Genomic DNA, 18,268 nt, shown 5'->3' with positions numbered 1-18,268 from the left:
CAGAATAGAGTTGCGGTATGCAAGAAGATACAATAATCTTATAGACGATCCCCAGAACCTCTAGACTCACTAAAGTCATCTTCTTGGGATTACTGTATACACCACCCGACGTCACGCTAACAAGTCACAGGTCACCTGCTGCCTCTAACCAACGGTGCTAGTTCATGTCTTTTCTTAACTACTTCTAGAGGGGATGGGTTGGTCGGTTATGCCATGGACATAAACGAAAGATACAGCTAGCGCATCCTGCCCTGGGATTTGTGAGAAGCATGAGCGGCCTTTAGATCGAGGTAGAATGAACGTCAGTTGCAGGTCGCCAAAGTTTCCCCCTGCTTTCCTGTCAGACCCGTTTGCAACGTCACGGGTGAACACAAGGGACAGAAAAGTTACAGGGCGTGCAGGTCATTCAGTTTAGGCTCGTAACGTCTTCCTAAGAATCTACATTCGCCAAGCACCCAAAATGCGCGGCTTACCGCGAACTAGCCGAGGCCAGTGAGTGAGAGAACGAAAGGCCCGTTGGTCTAAGAACTGTGTCCCACGACAACCTAATCTCCATCTTTGGCGTTAAACGGCTCTGCGTGCATCAGAGCCCGGCCACATTTTTACTCCCACGTAACGCCTACGTCCGTTCAAGATTTACGGTGGATAAGACCAGCAGCACCCTGTATGCCAAGTTAGTGACTTTTATGTGAGGTAATACTCAAAAGACCAGCTTACCTGGTGGCTAGGGAAAATGAGGGTGTCGGCAACCACTACATTCTCTCTGCGAGTGCTCGTGAAGACAATGACCTCGGCAATGTCTTCTGGGGTGAGGGGCTCACAGCCGCTATGCATATGTCAGTACATCACCACGTACTCATTCTCGTGAGAAGACGCAATTATCCACTTGGTTTAGTGAAAGGAAAGTGGTGGCTTACGCGTAGACAGCGTCGGCCTTGGACTTGTCGCCGTAAAAGCGTACCACAGAGAATTCCTACATCGTTTTAGTTCGGGCAACTAGCAGTCTTTGGAACCGTCGGTCAAATTGGCTTGGCTTACCGTTTCAACCTGACCGGGGTCAATGCCAATGACGCGGATACGCGTCGAGATGAGCTCTTTTCTCAGGCTATCGGTAAAACTGCGCACTGCGGCCTTGGTTGCGCAATAGATGGAACCTCCAGGGTAAGGCTCACGGCCTACGGTTATGAATGTCAATCAAATGCGCCGGCAATCAACGCCCCAGAGACACAGCTTAGCTTACCCGCAATAGAACCAATATTGATTATGTCTCCTGAACCGCCATTGGGGCGTGCCTTGAAAATGGGGAGAACGGCTTGCGTCACGTTGATAAGCCCAGTGACGTTGGTAGCGAACATGACGTTGATATCCTCCTCGGCGATCTCAGGTGCCTTGGCGACTCCCTTGACAAGGCCCCTGATGCATACAGTAAGCACGTCGTTCACGGAGAAAAGCGTTTCGTTACATACGCATTATTGACCAGGATGTGAATGTCACGGAACTCCTCGGGTAGGTTAGGCACGAGCTGACGGACCTCCTCAGGGTTGCTGACATCCAGCTTGACGGGGTGAACCTTAACGCCGTTGCCGACCTCCTTCTGGATGTCGGCGGCAACCTGCTTGAGGGTATCAATCCGACGGGCCGTCAGGACGAGCTTGAGGTTGTTGGGAGCCGTTCGTGCATATTCAAAGGCTGTGCTCTTTCCGATTCCGCTCGAGGCACCAGTGATGAGCACAGTCTTGCCCTCGAGGCGCTTCGTGGCAGCAGACATGATTGTTTTGTAGTTAGTGACGTTTCGGAAGGGATGAAATGGCCAGAGAATTCCGCGATGAAAGGCGAGCGAAGAGCAGAAGGAACGAGCTACTCGTGTGTAATGGGGCATATGTAATGATCGAGATAAGGGGGAGGGGAACGGCCTGTCGCCTTCAGGATGAAGCAGTCAGTTATATATGCCTAGGAGATGCTTGGTCTAAAGATACAGGGGAAGGCCATGTTGTCGATTTCTATCCAATGGGAATAGAGTATTGGTAAGGTTTCTCTTTGGACAAATGGCTATCAACATGTTTCCGATAGTAGCGCAACGGATAAGACGAGGGGGGAGCAGAGTGAACGGCACGGCGCACGGAATTGATGAGCCCCACACTGCGGGGTTTCAAGCACCCGATAACCGGCGCGGGGGGAACGCGATTGCACCATTTGATTACGGCCTCCTAGTCTCTGATGGGAGGGGAAACACAGGGGCGGAAGAGGTGCCCATTGGCATTTACTGGGGCTTCTTAGAGTTCCTGAGGCTTTTAGAGGCTGTTGCGCCGATGAGGTGATTGCAAACTTCGACTGGACATCTTTCTATCCCCGTATCAACGAACACCCCGGGCATGGAAGACAGTCCAAGTTGCCTGGTCTTCAAGGTCACATACAAAAGAAGAGCTTGCATAGACCCGCGTTCGTGCGCATCGTCGACTTTCAGCCAGGTGGCTAATTAGGAGTCATGTTTGTTACTATACTCGTACGTTATCTCTCTCATGACATCGCGAACAACCAGCGAGCAACTTGTTGGCAACAGTTAGTTACCCTGTCCCGGAGGTAGGGGGAGGACAGTGAACACCAGCATGTGTATTACATGCAATAGCCATTCTCGGAACAATACAAAGTCATGCTTTTATAGAGCCCCGGAAACGCCCTGCAAGTGATTTGCCCACATATGCTCCTACCCAACAGCCAGTCTTCTCAGTCCGTGGTAGTCGAAGACACCAACGTCGTCGCCGCCGATGCTCTCCGGCGCCGCTCCACCTCGGTCTTAATTTGCATCTGTCGTTGCTCCTCGAATGTAACCCGGTTTCGGCGGTAGATCCCCAAACTGAGAAGGATTGCTATGCCCGACAATATTGTCCCCACTTGCATGTCTTTCCGGAAAGAGTCTGTGTAGGCTTGGCGCACGGCCGCGGCTTGCGCCTCCGTCAGACTCATGCCCACTCCATGAACTGATGATAAATACTCCGGGCTAACCACGCCGGTCAAATCTTTTCGTATGAAACTGCCCAGGATCGCCGTTGACGCCGCTATGCCCAAGCTGCCGCCGAGAATCCGTACTTGTGCTATGATTGCCTGTGCAGGCGCTTCACCTTGTCAGCTTGCCGAGTCGACACGCAACAGATCTGGGAAGCTCACCATGATCTGAAATCTCTGATTCTGTTGCTCCAAGGATGGTGGATGAAGTGGCAGATAAGCCAAAGCCAAAGCCAACAAATGTAAGGAAGCCAAGTGCTTTGGGTTCCAGATCGACAGATGACGATAACGTCGTCATCAAGCCACATCCAAGAGCCATAAAGCAGCTTGCTACTGCCATGGTCTCGAAAAGGCGATTCTTGCTCTTATTGACAATCCCGCCGAGTGCGGTACCCATAGCGACAGATCCCAACATAGGCAGCAAAAGCACACCGGCAATTAGCGAGCTCTTGCCGTTGACTATCTGCAAATGGATGGGAAATGCATAGATGGTCAGAAGATACGGAAAGCCTAGCAACATCGTGTTGAAGATGGTGGCGAGGTACACGCGATTGCGCAGAAGACGGATCGGGATGGCCGCCATAATGAGATTATTCCGTAGCTTGGGAATTAGTGTCTCCCAGCCCAGCAGCAGCATGAAGCATATACTGCCAACAGTGACCGGTGCGATGAAGACGGCTTGTGTCCATTTGTCACTGTCCGTGCCGATGTTCTGGAAGGAAGAGACAACAAGTACAGATGCGGTGACGAGGAGGATGGATCCTACAAAATCCAACTCCTTCCACGTTCTACGCTGCAAAGTCGGGAGGTACTTAGCATCAGGCCACGCCAAATAAAAGACAAGGAGCGAGACAAAGCCGATGGGACCACTGTGATCTTGTCAGTATTCATCCTGCATGGGTTTGCTGAGCAGTTTTATGCCCATTCAAGTAGGATGTACTTTATCCAAAATATCCATCTCCAGGAAGCATAGTGGGTGAGAATTCCTCCCAAAACTGGCCCAAGCACACCAGCACTGGCGATGACCATACCGACAAGACTGGAAACAAACTGGAGCAAATGCTTCGGTGCGACCTCTGGGAAGATGATCATCGTCATGGAGTATAGCCCTAGCAATGGGTTTAAGTAACGAAGGGGCCAAGATCTATGTGCAAAACTCACCTGATCCACCTAGCCCTTGGAGAGCGCGGCATGCAACTAACTGCTCCAGGCTCTGAGCAAAGCCACAGCCCAATGAAAAGGCAAAGAATATAATGAAGCTTGCCAGAAAAGCATTCCGACGACCCACAACATCGGAAACTCGTGCAACCAGTACCGCACAACTCAAGTATGTGAGAGTGTAGGCCAAGACAACCCAGTTGATGATGTCCATTGAGTCGAACTCTGTGCCGATTGTATACAGACTTGTAGCGACAATGGAAGCGTCCAACATTGAAAGAAACAGTCCAAGGCAAAGCCTAAGTAAATGGTGAGCACGAATCGATTTGATAACGTCCGGAGACCACTCGATATATACACGTATATACCGAGTGACGCTGAATGCCTACCCAACACTGAGGACCCAGAACCGCCATGTCGGCAGGGTAGTATCTCTGTAGTGGAATTTTTGAGGCATACCAGCCTCGGTAGCTTCGACGTCCTTTCGGCTTTGACCCATGACTGCCCACGGGGGTAACTCGGAAAGCTTGGTCGGACAAGGCTGGTGCGAAATGTCAACAGTCGGAATGGGAATGACTGTCGCTGAGCTGCCTAAATTATCGTCCTCACCGTGAAATGAAACTCTGGGGTTCAGCAATATACTTTCAACAGGCCGGCGTCCATCCTTCTAAGTAGCTGTCGTGTTTCCAGGCTATGTGCTCTCGATGCAAAGCTGATGTTTTGACCGCAATGTCATCTGGGATCAAACGAATGGCGAAGATAACGACGACAACGATAACGAGTAGTGGTGCAAAGGTATAGTATTAAGAGACAATGGACCGGGGCAACTCATAGCGAAGGATGCCACGAGAAGTCCGGGAAGCTCATCCAACAAAGGAAGGTTGATGGTGCACTGGGGAAGGGAGTGTGAAATACAATACAGGATTCGAGGCTCTGTGTGGCCGCAATTAAGAAAGGGGACTGCCAAGGTCAAAGGCGTAAAAGCTACGTCGGCGTTCGGGGCAACGATTTAGAGGCAAAAAGAACGTTCGGCGTTCCGCGCATACGCCTTCGCTAGCTCCGAACATCACTTCGTTTGTCCCTGGCCCGATGCTGCCGGCCGTAAGCTGATTCCGTACGCGAATGCGGCGTGGAGCCGGCGCGCCACATCAACCGCAGACAGTCAGACACTGAGAGGTGGTGAGACAGAAAAAGGGAGGGAGCATCCAGGGGTCAAGACAACCAACCGTCTCTTCACTCTTGGAGAGAATGGTAGACCCCACGGTCGGATTGTTGTTTGGCCCTGTTATCGACGCGATTTTGTTTGCCGAGGAATTATTTCCAGCCCGGCGCCGATGCATCGACCCCGTTAAAGAGATGAGCGTAACGTGGCGTTGATCCGACCCCGACCTGCTTAATAACAGATCATCGGTGATGCCCTAGGTCATCAGTTCCGTCCTTACAAGCATTTTCGGTCTAGGGAAGCTCAAGCACCGTGGGCTGACCAGCACCAACGACATTGCCGATGCCGACAAGCCACAGTCCCGTCGGCGAAGGCTTTTGGGCCATATCGCTGTTCCCTTCGCAGCATGCACTTGGGCGACCGCCGATTTTCAAACCATTGCAACACGTCCCATGCATGGCTGACATTAGTTGCTGACGTTGAGTGTGCTGAACCATTCCGACTCCCAAGGCAAACAAACCCTGCTGCTTGTCATTGGATGGGGGGATTCTGACTAAAAAGCAGGGAATACACATTGCAAAGGCAAGGTCGCGAGTGAGACACTTCAAACTCCCCTGTGGAATTCGCTTACGGCACCCGGCCAAAACAAGGAGTGGATGACAGCCTGCAAACAACGGTTGCCGGCAGCCGCAGTTGCTCGTTTCATATGCAATGGCGGTTCTTGGGTATTTCGTAAGATCGAACAACTTAATGTATCCTGGAAAGAAAGTGGGATGTCCGCAAGATAATTACAAGGGGCTGTGATAACTCCACCGCCTCAACAGAAGTACACTATTTGGGGGCCCTTGCGGAAGGTCTCTGACCTAAGGCACTCAGGCCTCCAGACAAGAAGATACGCTTATGTCAGCTAGTGTCCTAGAGCAGTACAGTGTGAATTATTGTTGCACTGGTACTACTCCATATTAACGACGCACTAGGTGAGCACGCACTGTCACCACCAGCCCAACTTCACGACCTCATCCTGTCCACCACAGTGCCCCACATCCAATCACCCAAAGGATCAGGGCATCACATAGTGTTTTACACTTTGATCGGGGTTTGAATCAAGAGCAAGGCTCAATTACCGGATTCATTCGGCCCCTCGCTTCTGGGACAGAGCCCCTCATCACGGCGCCTGCCTACCATGGCGGACATCATTGTCGATCAAGCACCTCCGGCCCTTTCCGTCCCTTCTGAAAAAGAGAAGAAGTACGATCGTCAGCTTAGACTCTGGGCTGCGAGTGGTCAAGCTGCCCTAGAGTCTGCCAACATCCTGCTCGTGAACTCAGGCTCGGGAACTGTCGGTGTTGAGACCCTGAAGAACCTTGTTCTCCCAGGTGAGCCTCCTGCAAACGGCACTATACTCGCGTTCCCACACTAATAACCACGCCTAGGTATCGGCAAGTTTACTATCGCCGACGATGCCGTAGTAGATGAAGCAGACCTTGGTGTCAACTTCTTCTTGGACGAGTCCCATATCGGCAAATCCAGAGCCCAGAGCTGTACCGAATTACTGCTGGAGCTCAACCCCGAGGTCCAGGGTGACTGGTATCCCCAACAATCGGTAATAATATCCGTTTTTAGTGCTCACCGGTAAGATTTAACGCGAAGATAGGAACCGTTGAACCTCCAACACGTCCTGAACAGCGCAACCCCCTTTACCATGATATTGTACACGCTGCCCATGAAGCCCGAGAATCTTCAGGCCATCGAGTCTTACAGCCTCGAACACAAGACTCCCTTGATATCCATTCACTCAGCTGGCTTCTACTCGTACTTCCGTATTCATCTTCCTGGTGTTTACCCTATTGTTGACACCCATCCGGATGCAACCTCGACCACAGATTTACGGCTTTTGGCCCCATGGGAAGAGTTGGAGGCATTTTCCGAAGAAATGACCAAGGATATCGACAATCTCAACAGCCATGACCATGGACACTTGCCCTTCGTGACCATTCTCTTACACTATCTTAAGGTCTGGAAGACGTCCCATAACGGCGCTGCGCCTAGCAACTACAAGGAAAAGGTTGAGTTTCGGAAATTGGTAGCCAATGCTACAAGGACGGATAACGCAGAAGGTGGAGAGGAGAACTTCGAGGAGGCTATTGCCGCGGTCTTGAAGACCATTCTACCTCCCTCTCTCCCATCTGCTGTCAAGCAGGTCTTTGAATACAAACACACCGATGATGTATGTCAATCCACCTGTTCCAGGCAACCCGGAATTATATACTAACTCGTCAATTGTCATAGGGAGGAGGAAAATCGAGTTTTTGGACTATTGCAGACGCAGTCCGAGAGTTCTATGAAAAGCATCAATGCTTGCCTGTGCCGGGCGGCCTCCCGGATATGAAGGCGCAGTCTAGCGTGTACATCCGACTCCAGAATATTTATAAGGCCAAGGCTCGCAAGGATGCAGCCGAGGTCCTAGATTCGGTCCGCCAGAAACCTGGTGGCGAGGCCGTTGACCCAGCCGAAGTCGAACTGTTCTGCAAGAATGCGGCCTTTGTCAAGTTGATTGTCCCTTCAAATGGCGGGAACGAACAGCTGCGCATCGTGGCAGGTAAGTCCCATGAAGATCGTCTAGGGTCGAAGGGTCAATGCTTATCAGCACAGAACAAGAATTTGCCAACGACAAAATGGCTCAAGAGGGTGTGATGCCATTGTCACTACTTCCTATCTACCTCGCCCTCCGTTCCACGTCCCACACAGTCACAGCATCTCCGGATGAAATTTTGGCAAACATTCGAGTGCTTCTCCCAGACTTCAGCGATAACGAGCGGCTCGTACAAGCTGCACAAGAGGTATCCCGGGCTGGTGGCGGAGAGCTACACAACATTTCCGCCGTAACAGGTGGCATGGTGGCTCAGGAGACGATCAAAATCATCACAAACCAGTATGTGCCTATTGAGAACACGTGCATATTCGACGGGATTGCAAGCCGGTGCCAGGTTCTTCGCTTGTAGAACCAAAGGCGCCTCCCAGCTCGGGTCTCATGGATCATCGCATCGCGCACCACTGGTCCCCACTTCAGGACTGGCAGGGGTTCGTCGATGCCTTGTCAGCCGGGGGCTGGCCTTGAGTCAAGCACATAAATAAGCCTTGCCAGAAATAAATGACCTACAACATACCCCAGAAGGAATCCGCCACTTCAGTGGCGGATTTCGAAGGATTGGGCGTCTGGAATTTGAAGAGAGTCAAAATGGTAGCACTCAAAGAGCAACACTTGGAGGCGTTGGTGTGACACCTCTAGCGCGCAGCTGAATACTTTGCAGAGCCGTCGAATGTTACCCTTCGATCCCACTCTACTTAACCCTGGTGAGGGATGTGCGGTGTCTGGATACTGATCATATCGGACCGCAGTCCCTCGTGGAGGTGGTCATGGGTCCTCACGAGGTTCAGTACTGTACATAGGAATTGCGGGCCCGCTGCCAGGGACCAATAAATGACGAGATCAACGAAGCAAACCAGGCGAATTGATCAGTGGGAAGTTTGCAAACGCCACTTTCCCCTTTACAACAGGAAATCCCATAAAGTGTTATTGGTCAGTCCTCTTTGGCTGTAATGACAATCTCAAGTGAAGACCCATAGATGCGTGTCATTTCATAGTGCTGATCAGCGATCGAGGACCTTGACCAGCACATCGAGTTGAGGCTGTTCAAGGCGCCTTCATACTTGAAAGCCACTACGGTTTGACTCGGAAAGAAGCGGTCCCTCAAATTGATGTTGGTCTGCACCGGAGGTGTCATTGTATTCCCAGTCACCAACCGATTCCAAGGCGTGTTCCCAGGTTGTGGTAGGTGTGGAACATCATGAGGCAATGTAAGCTGCCTGGGAGGTGGCACAGGTGGCGGGCCGCGCCAACACAACTATCAATGTCCGTTGACTGATCTGTATCCGTCTAGAAATTTCGCAACATCACCGCTCCAGTAGTCACAAGCACGTCAGATAATGCAAGCGGAGGCTAGGATGTAGAGAGCAAGCCGTGGGCTGTGTGTGCAACCCCGAATTGAAGAAGGGGTCCAGGATATAGATCTAGACAGAGCTCCGGCGGTACGGATGAGATTCGAGTCTGGGCATGAATATCGTTTCTGCGGCCAGCTGCTGTGAAATGTATGCGGGTATGTAGTCGCCTTCTCTGGCTAGGCTGTTACATCTGTGCGAGAAGGAGCAGCGGGCTTCGGCTAGCTTTCCGAAGGACTTGCCCTGAGGGAAAGAATAGGCTAAAATCTGCAAGCCTGGTCGTCTTTCTTGTATTGGACCGCATTCAATCCGTATGAGAGGTCTTGACAGGAACGGGAGGTTGTATGGGTGTGTGTGTGTGTATGGGTGTGCGTGTGTATGGGTGTGTGTTTGTGTGTGATCTTACTCATGAACCACACAAGGCCATTCACTCATGGCGTAGCTACAAAGCGGGAGAGGGGATGATTGTCCTGAGTAGACAGTGGGATGGTCGCTGAGATATGGAACATCTGCAATACCAGGTGCACGACGACGGCTTTACCCTAGGGTTGAAACCTAAAACAGCATTCAAATTGCGATGAAATCGATTACAGAGTAGTTGTTCAAGATACCATTGAGAATAAATGGAGATTGATAAAGCAAAAGAAATGAAACCAAGGCAAGTCTTGCGCATCAGCGTGGACTCGGTCCTGTCCAGAGATGGGGTTTCCTTTCCCTTCCTTAAGAGCCATATGAACATACATCCGTGTCTTGACTTAACCTGGAAGCCCTTGCATAGGCGGATTCACTGCCTACGGACCCAAGATCCTCGTGTCCAGGCGTAGCTGTTGCGCAACTGAGCTTGATTCATCAACCAAGATAAACAAGTGTTGGTGATAAAGATGTAGGCGTTAGGTCGAGTTGTTACAGATGTGAACCGCAAGCCGTCTGACAGCTTCAGCTGATGTTCGGCACGACGGGATATATTCATCCTTTTGCGCGCGGGGGGGGGGGGGGGGGGGGGGGGTGGGGACGCGGGTCAAAATTAATAGTCAATCCACCACACGCAAACACATGTTTGCACCCATACCTCAACAACCCGTGACCCTCATATCCCCGCAGCATAAGATGCCGCTAGTCAGGAGGCGAAGGGAGCTGGGACGGTTCGCTGGCTCCGATAAGCCTTGATGCCACATGATTCTTGACTGGCGGAACCGAATTTATTGCTGACGGAAAGCAGCCGCTACGGGCCCAGGAATAGGTCACTATAGGAGTGCCTGGCCTTACAACGGCCCGAACGATGCTGTTCCCTTGCTAGACGAAGCCATGAGTGATTTCTGGGAGCAACCCCTACTGTGGATTACGATAGCAAATATCTCGTAGTCTACAGCGCTAACAAGATAAAGAATCTGTTCGCGTGCAGGTGACTTTGAGAACAGTATATCTGGCTGGACAAATGTGAACACCAAGAGCCGATATACCCTGTAACCAGGTAGGTTAGTGACTTATACCTACTGGCATCGTGGCTCCCTCCTTCCCAGGCCGACGGGAGGCTCCTTATCCCTAGTACCGAGGCGGCAAGGCGAAGTGACAACGAGATGATGCTCATTCTTCTGCAGGCATAACGGAGAATCAGAACCTAACAAGGCTAGGGGCGGATACGTAACCATATGTTAGTATCGGCTGTCCGGATCGAATCTACCGCAGTCTTTGGTACGCGGGCATCACTCTTCATTCCCTTCGATTGACTTAGAAGGGTGATATTGTGGGGTTGCTAGTGCCCAGAAAGTGCAGATGCATCGCATTAGGTCGACCACCGATTTTATAGACTTTCGCGGCGGAGGAACACATGACCCATCAGCATACCACCCAGTATGGCCGGCCGGGTGCGTGAGCAGAGAGATTGGTATTCGTACAGGTGTGGTTAGATGACGGGCGTAATGTTAGGTCTACACAGCACGTCGTCGAGTAAGCTGTTCATCTGCTAGTTAGTCCAGTCCGTAAAAGATAAGCTGCATTGGGGTGGATGCCAGATGACGGATGAAATGTGCCACACTTAGGCAAATCTCGTCTGTTTGCGGGTAGCGGGCGGTAGAAGAAAAGCTGGGGTACTGGAGCGGTTCGCCGGGGAGGGATGTCAGGCACACATGTGCAACTAGCCAAGCCGTTGCATTATGGGCGGCACTTCGGGTAACTGGCATGTTTTGTGCGCGGTAATGAACTCGCCAGATATCTCGGTGTCGTCCATAGACCATACCACCACTGAGGGCCTTGAATGTGGCCCAATGACGAGGAGGGGTGGTCGGGATAGGGCGCCAGAACAGGCGACACCAAGATGAGGGTGTGAAAATATGGTTGGAGGAACCGAGTACTTAACAGAGGGGCGTGTGGGGAGAAAGGAGACGATGGGGTGGCAGTGAATCTGGAGTCATTTGGGACGAACAACAGCGTGCTGGCGTGACATGGATGTGTACCTAAGCCGCTTCTTCGGACTGGTCTGGTAGAGTGGTATTTCTCATGCCGGTTAAGAACCTAACATGAGGCCCACGAGTTACGGCACTGACGGGCGGGACATGTTTCGGTACAGCCGGAGGCTCCTAGGCTGGGCTGAATACTGAGCAGTACGAAAAGTGAAAAAGGCTGAAAATCCAGCACGCGGAAGGGTTGAGGCCTTTTGAGTCCCTTCAGAAGCATCTCGCTGACTTGTGCCGGATCCCACCCTGTCTTGGCATTGCCAACTGTCTCTAAGTTACCGGCAGACCCAGAGATACATATATATTCTTTATAATATAGCCAAGGTGCGGGAACGTAGTCCTCTAGCGTCTGGCACCTGTCGATCTCGACCATGAGCCTTCCAGTTGCCTCGAGATGATAATGCTCAATGGGCGAAGGGCACGCGTACCAACTGTGGGAGACTGCAGAAAGCCGTTTCTTCCGGGAAGGTGCCGATACGTGAGTTGCGGCGCGATACGAAGTGATCAACTGTATTGGAATTTGGGAAGGATGCACTGACAACGCGGGGATGATATATGGCAGTCTCTCGATGGGAGCGAGTCATATGGCAGCGCCGTGGTGTCTGGTCACTAAATGAAGGCCGTTTCTTCGATTTGTTTGGGGAGATAGCTTGGAGAAGCAAGGAGCTTTGGGGTGTCCCCTGGATCGGCGGTACGGCCCTGCTTATTCTGTCCAGAAAGAGGAGAGGGGAAGCCGATCCTTGAACAAGGGGGGTGAGAGAACGCGCGTGGCAGCCAGTTGGGCAAGAGGAGGAGGAGGAGGTATATTTGAGAAAGGGGGAAACGAAAGAAGGACAGAAGGACCAGAAGATGGAACACAGGCTCCCTCACACGCCCCGAATGATTGGCACTTGATGACCGGACGCGCACGCTCCAAAGGGCGCTCTATCCCACATAACCGTACAAGTCTCAAGGGGTGGAATGAGCGAGCAGAGGGCGGGAATAGTCAAGGAGCTGACTTGGGACAGACCAGAGAAGAAAAACAAGAAGACGGGGTTGCGATGCGGGTCTGCATATGGTGTACCCGCGTGCCTGCGTGCGGATCGATCCAGGGCAATGAGCATGCGTCATTTTGGCTCAAGGACACGAAACGTCGTCCCGAGGACATACCGTAGATGCGTGCGTCGAAAAAGCGGTAGAATGGATTCTTGCAATTGTCTCGGGTAATTGAGGTGCCGCTATGGTAGTGTACAGGTAGGTATGGTGGACAAGGTGGAGGCTGAATTAAGGGAGGCACGCCACGGAAAAGTAAGGGACGGGAGTACAAGCCGCCAGCCGTTGGTTTCCAACTCGTCCGTTAAGTGACGGGAAAAAGCGATTCATCATCCTGTCTTGAATACCGACAGAAAGCGGGTTGGGGTATTTAGGTACGTATCTAACCATTCAAACGGACGGCCTGTGCGAGCGGCATGTCGTGTACGTGCTTTCCGATGCTTAATTACCTTAACCTCGCACTTAAACTACCAGGATTTGGCCCCGCCCGATTGAGATTTCCCCACCAGTCAATGGCTGACGGCTGTCTCTGGGCACTTCAACTTAAACACCACTTCACCCGATTGTGTAACAAGTGGATAGCTACTGCGGACACAGTGACAGCCAACGACTAGCGAATGAGGATCTCCGTAACCGTTCGGGGGCGTGGTGTGATGTGTACTCTGTATATGTGTGTGATGGCAGAGTCCCTCCATCAAGTCCGAACCTCTTTCCCGACTGGTCCACTTACCCCGGTTCATGACCCCACTTTCACCCGATGCCTCCAAACATGACAGGTTTCCCCACACCCCCGGGTCACTCATTTTCTAACCACCTAGGTTCCTAGGTGTTTTTTTTTTTTTAAGAAAACATAAAATAAAAATCATTTCTCTTTTCTGCTCGGCTTTTGGCGCACACACACCCCCCTCCTCTATGTTTCCCCTCACCGGAACGAACGCACTACTTTGCCTCTCAATTAATTTAGCAATTTATTTACTTAGCAGACCGCATAAGACAACGCCAACGGGTACCTTACGTACTGTACATACTACTTACCCCCTTCTCCGCATCAAGCGATCCCCTCACAGGAAGGCGATGCCGTGACCGTGTTGATTGCTCTTTCGAGTCTAGCTTCACCATGTCTTTCTTATTCCTCGCCATGGAGCTTTCCGTCCTCTCGCCATGCTTGCTTACATTACCCTGACAGTTGAACTCAGGTGTCGTGCCGTTAGATGTACCTAGTACCTAAGCATACATACCGCCCCCCCCTACCCTTCCCCCCTTTCATCCTCCATCCAATTCATCCCATCTGTCTTTTACCAGCCACAATTGCACAAGCCTTTCTTGCCCTCGTCCTCTACTTGTGCATTCTTCAGATGCTCTTGTCCAATCACACTTCATCTTCAGATTGAGTGATGTCTCGGCCCTCCACCAGCGTCCTCACCAGCCAGTCAGTTAGACGATTTTGCAATCACATGACACCCGTCTCGTCGACTGCAGTCGCTGCTTGGTCACAACCCTAACTAATATAGCCCTGAATGAAGCACTCACTTAGTGGCTAATAGGAAAGTCACCTCCGTGGATACGCGATGCGCTGCGAGGGGTCTTTCATACTCAACTTGCCGGATCCGTTCAGTCAGTCAGGACTACTCGGATACACCACTCGCCGTTCGTCATTTATAATCCACCGCACCGCAATAAGAGCCCGGCTGTCAGGGCTTGTATCGGTCTAGCGCCCTTTAAAAAGTTGCCTCCCCGTCTGTCGGTTTAGTGCCTGACGCCTTGTGACACCGCACCCGCTGTCTCGCCGTCTGCTTGGATCATTCATACACGCCCTGTTGTTGCCTGCCTTCCCACCCTCCCATAGAGGAGTTCCCGTTCCTGGCACCACAATCCGGCCTCTATTATGACCATCTTCTTGGCTCCCCACCCATTTCCAGGTGAGCCTGTATCTATCTACCTCGACATGCCTAAGGTACAGCCCCCCCTCCCCCTTCGTCCTGCCCCAGTTTGCCTCGGCACACGACTTTGCCAACAACCAGCCCACCATCATATCTTCACAAGGTCGGTGACCACGATCGATATCCTGCAGACACTATTTTACTGTCTACCGCGGACTTGTCGGGCCTGGGTCGACCCTCCCCCCTCCATTCCAGTTTCCGTCACCTCGTACACTAGTCGTCTGGTCCCAGCCGGTCACCACAGGTCAAAGTGACTCGTCTGCTGCCTTGCCCTGCCGACACGGCATTGATGTTCCATCGTCTCTTTTTCTTTGAACAATCTCACATCTGGACCCCTGTAACCTTCCCCACACCCAAACTTGCCGCGCCGCTTCTCCTGTGAATAGCTGCCGGCCTCGTCCCCCAGCAAGGTAGCACCTCGGATTTACCGGACTAGATTCCCATGTTGATTGTATATATATCCTCGTCGTCCGCGCCAACATCATCGACAAACCCATTTCGCATGTTCAGCAAAGGCAGAGTCACAACCATCCCCTCATTCCTCGAAATACCTTTAGAGTTTATCATATCTTTCTCAAAGATACAGCCTTGTGTCCGGTTCTGCTAGTCCCATACCACCTGCTTTTCGGCGGCAAACATGGCCCCGTCGATTCCAGTTTCCACTCAAGGTGGAATGTTCCATACCTGTTAGTATCTGCCAGCTTTCGGCATCTTGGTGTTTGCCTGGCTCATGAGCATCTAGTTCAGGGAGTAACGCCGCAAAAACAAACGTCCGATAGCCAGGAAAGCGGAAAATCCGCCGGCTCCAACACTTCCAAGAGAATCACCACACCTCATGCGTGTGCTGAATGCAAAAGACGAAAGATGTGGGTATCATCCAACCCTGTCTTAAGACTCCAAATCGCCTAATCGTCATTAGCCGCTGTGATGGCCAACAGCCGTGCGGTCAGTGTCTTTCAAGCCGGGCCCCCAAGCGCTGCTTTTACGACAAACACCGACAGCGCGTCATCCCTTCAAGAAAGACCCTCGAAGCCCTGTCACAGTCCCTTGAGGAATGCCGGTCCATCTTGAAACGGCTGTTTCCTAACCAAGACATTCAATCGCTGCTCCCGCTCTGCCGCCAGGACCTTCTTAGTCTGCTTGAACGCCCTGTACTTGTTACGGCGACTGCGCTTCCATCACCGCCTCTGAACAATTCCCCTCTCTCACAAGAGCTGGAATCTCCTGTTTGCTCCGGCTCCGAGCGAGGCTTCTCCAGCCTCGAGTTGATGCCCGGCCGAGATACTGAGTGGGACGAAGAGCGCCGCGCACGCGACCCCATCCCCATCGAGGCCGATGACGTGAATGCGCTTTCGCTATCTGTGGACCGGCAATCGTCATATCTTGGCGCCTCTTCGATAAAAGCAGCACTGATGTGCCTGATGAAGGTGCAGCCTGCACTCCGAAACTCGCTCACCACGCCGCTCCACAGCGCCGAAGTCATGCATAACTTCCCAAGTTTGCGTCAGAAGAGCGCGGTAACCAAGGATACGCAGCGCGTTCCCTGGTCGTGGAAAGGCCAGACGCTGATCGATGCCTACTTCAAGCGCATCCATGTATTCGTCCCCATGCTCGACGAGGCCGCCTTTCGTGCCGATTATTTGGAAGGCCAACGATTTGACGGCCCTTGGCTCGCTCTTCTGAATATGATATTCGCCATGGGCAGTATCGTGGCCATGAAGTCAGATGACTACAACCACATCAACTACTACAACAGGGCCATGGAATATCTGCCAATTGACGCTTTTGGCAGTAGTCACATTGAAATGGTTCAGGCTTTGGCACTGATTGGGGGCTACTATCTCCACTACATCAACAGGCCGAACATGGCCAATGCTGTTCTCGGTGCTGCCATCAGGATGGCTAGCGCCCTTGGACTTCACCGAGAGAGCCTAGCTCAAGGTTCAAGTGACGTGGTCGCCGCCGAGACCCGTCGCCGTACTTGGTGGAGTCTGTTCTGCCTCGACACTTGGGCAACAACAACAATGGGGCGACCCTCGTTTGGTCGATGGGGCCCTGCAATCAACATCAGGCCGCCCGAGTTCGGCGTCAACCAGACCCGAGACTCTTCTCAGCACGCGGGCATCTTGCCACTGATTGAGAACATCAAATTCTGCAAGATTGCCACCCAGATCCAAGACATGCTGGCGATTTCGCCCCTTCTGCGTACAGAGGATCGTTGCAACCTTGACGGTCAGCTGGTCAACTGGTACAGCAGCCTCCCATGGCTCCTCAGGACGACCGACCCCTGCGCTGAGCCTCTGTACATTGCGAGGTGCGTCATGAAGTGGCGATATCAGAACCTACGAATGCTGCTCAACCGGCCGGTTCTCCTCAGCTTGGCTAGCAACGGCTCCCTCTCACAGGTTGGAGAGCAAGATATTACGGCCATCGAGACGTGTCGCGAAATTGCCAAGCACACCATTGAGGACATTGCAAGGGAATGGACTCGCAACCAAATGTCGGGATGGAACGCTGTGTGGTTTCTCTACCAGGCTGCCATGATCCCTCTGGTCAGTGTGTTCTGGGAGTGGAACAGTCCACGTGTTCCCGACTGGCACCAGCAGATCGAGACAATCATTGATCTGCTAGAGGCTATGGAAGACTGGTCATTGGCAGCGAAACGTAGCCGAGAAGTAGTGTGGCGAATGTATGAAGCCTCTCGACAGCCATCCGTGCGGTCAGAGAGTCCTCTGCAAGGGATGAGCAGCGATCAAGGCTTATTGTTGGCGGAATCAGAACTGCACATGTCACCCATTGGCCTGGAGCCGGAAGGGATGGGCATGATGGGCATGCTTGATCAGCATGGTCTATGGGATCTGGACGGCATGTATTGGGGCCAAAGCCCCGACCAGAGTGTGGACTTTACCCCCTACACCGTCAACGAGCAAATGATGCACATGGACTATGGTATGATGGGCAGTCAGACTGCAACAATAGGGGGTGACTTCTTCATCCACTAGCGTGGGCACTTTGGTGGTACATTCCTCGTCTGGCACCCCTTTCTCTTATTCTGGTACATATTTTCTCTTCTCTTACATACCTTCATTCTGTCTTGATCACGGAGCTTGAAGAGGCGCCACTTCCTCACGCCGCTGTACATAGTGTGGGTTGCACAGGAGGGTGGGCAGACGACGCTTGGCATCACTGAAAAATGGGTTATGACGACAGCACACAATATGGAGAATATCCGAAATGATGATAACGATGTATATGATCCTTCCCCCTCCTCCATATTCAAAATCAAATCAGAAATAGCAGGTGACGGATCGGATTCAAACTTAGCCTGGACTTTGACTTGGACCAGTTTCGCAGTCCTTTTTCTGTATGAAATAATTGGCAGCCCCTGAGTGTCAGCAGGATGAGGAGGGAAAGAGAGAAGTAACTCTAGCCTACGACCCTTGAGAACCCCGCATGAGGCACAGCGTGACGATGTTGCTGCGAACGAGATGAACAACTACCCTGGGAGAATGACTACAACT

The 18,268-nt window shown here is 52.1% G+C and overlaps 4 protein-coding genes across 4 annotated transcripts; 2 read left to right on the top strand and 2 right to left on the bottom strand.

The window, feature by feature from the left end:
* Positions 1-629: 629 nt before the first annotated feature.
* GLRG_08295 (short chain dehydrogenase) lies at positions 630-1,768 on the bottom strand (the record flags this gene model as incomplete). The annotated part of the gene is made up of 6 exons (XM_008098980.1): positions 630-662; positions 718-826; positions 918-973; positions 1,039-1,175; positions 1,241-1,413; positions 1,467-1,768. 6 exons carry the CDS (start codon positions 1,766-1,768, stop codon positions 630-632), a joined length of 810 nt encoding a protein of 269 aa, XP_008097171.1.
* Positions 1,769-2,724: 956 nt separating this feature from the next.
* GLRG_08294 (major facilitator superfamily transporter) lies at positions 2,725-4,660 on the bottom strand (the record flags this gene model as incomplete). Its single annotated transcript, XM_008098979.1, has 5 exons — positions 2,725-3,113; positions 3,166-3,872; positions 3,944-4,112; positions 4,165-4,460; positions 4,551-4,660. The coding sequence occupies 5 exons, from the start codon at positions 4,658-4,660 to the stop codon at positions 2,725-2,727; spliced, it is 1,671 nt and encodes a 556-aa protein (XP_008097170.1).
* Positions 4,661-6,506: 1,846 nt separating this feature from the next.
* GLRG_08293 (ThiF family protein) lies at positions 6,507-8,325 on the top strand (the record flags this gene model as incomplete). The annotated part of the gene is made up of 5 exons (XM_008098978.1): positions 6,507-6,699; positions 6,757-6,926; positions 6,978-7,550; positions 7,613-7,922; positions 7,976-8,325. The coding sequence occupies 5 exons, from the start codon at positions 6,507-6,509 to the stop codon at positions 8,323-8,325; spliced, it is 1,596 nt and encodes a 531-aa protein (XP_008097169.1).
* A 7,059-nt stretch (positions 8,326-15,384) lies between these two features.
* GLRG_08292 (fungal specific transcription factor domain-containing protein) lies at positions 15,385-17,749 on the top strand (the record flags this gene model as incomplete). Its single annotated transcript, XM_008098977.1, has 3 exons — positions 15,385-15,433; positions 15,490-15,613; positions 15,667-17,749. 3 exons carry the CDS (start codon positions 15,385-15,387, stop codon positions 17,747-17,749), a joined length of 2,256 nt encoding a protein of 751 aa, XP_008097168.1.
* Between the last annotated feature and the right edge of the window lie 519 nt (positions 17,750-18,268).

This window comes from Colletotrichum graminicola, assembly GCF_000149035.1.
Source record: "Colletotrichum graminicola M1.001 genomic scaffold supercont1.38, whole genome shotgun sequence".
NCBI lineage: Eukaryota > Fungi > Ascomycota > Sordariomycetes > Glomerellales > Glomerellaceae > Colletotrichum > Colletotrichum graminicola.
This window is presented reverse-complemented; position numbering and strand designations above follow the sequence as displayed.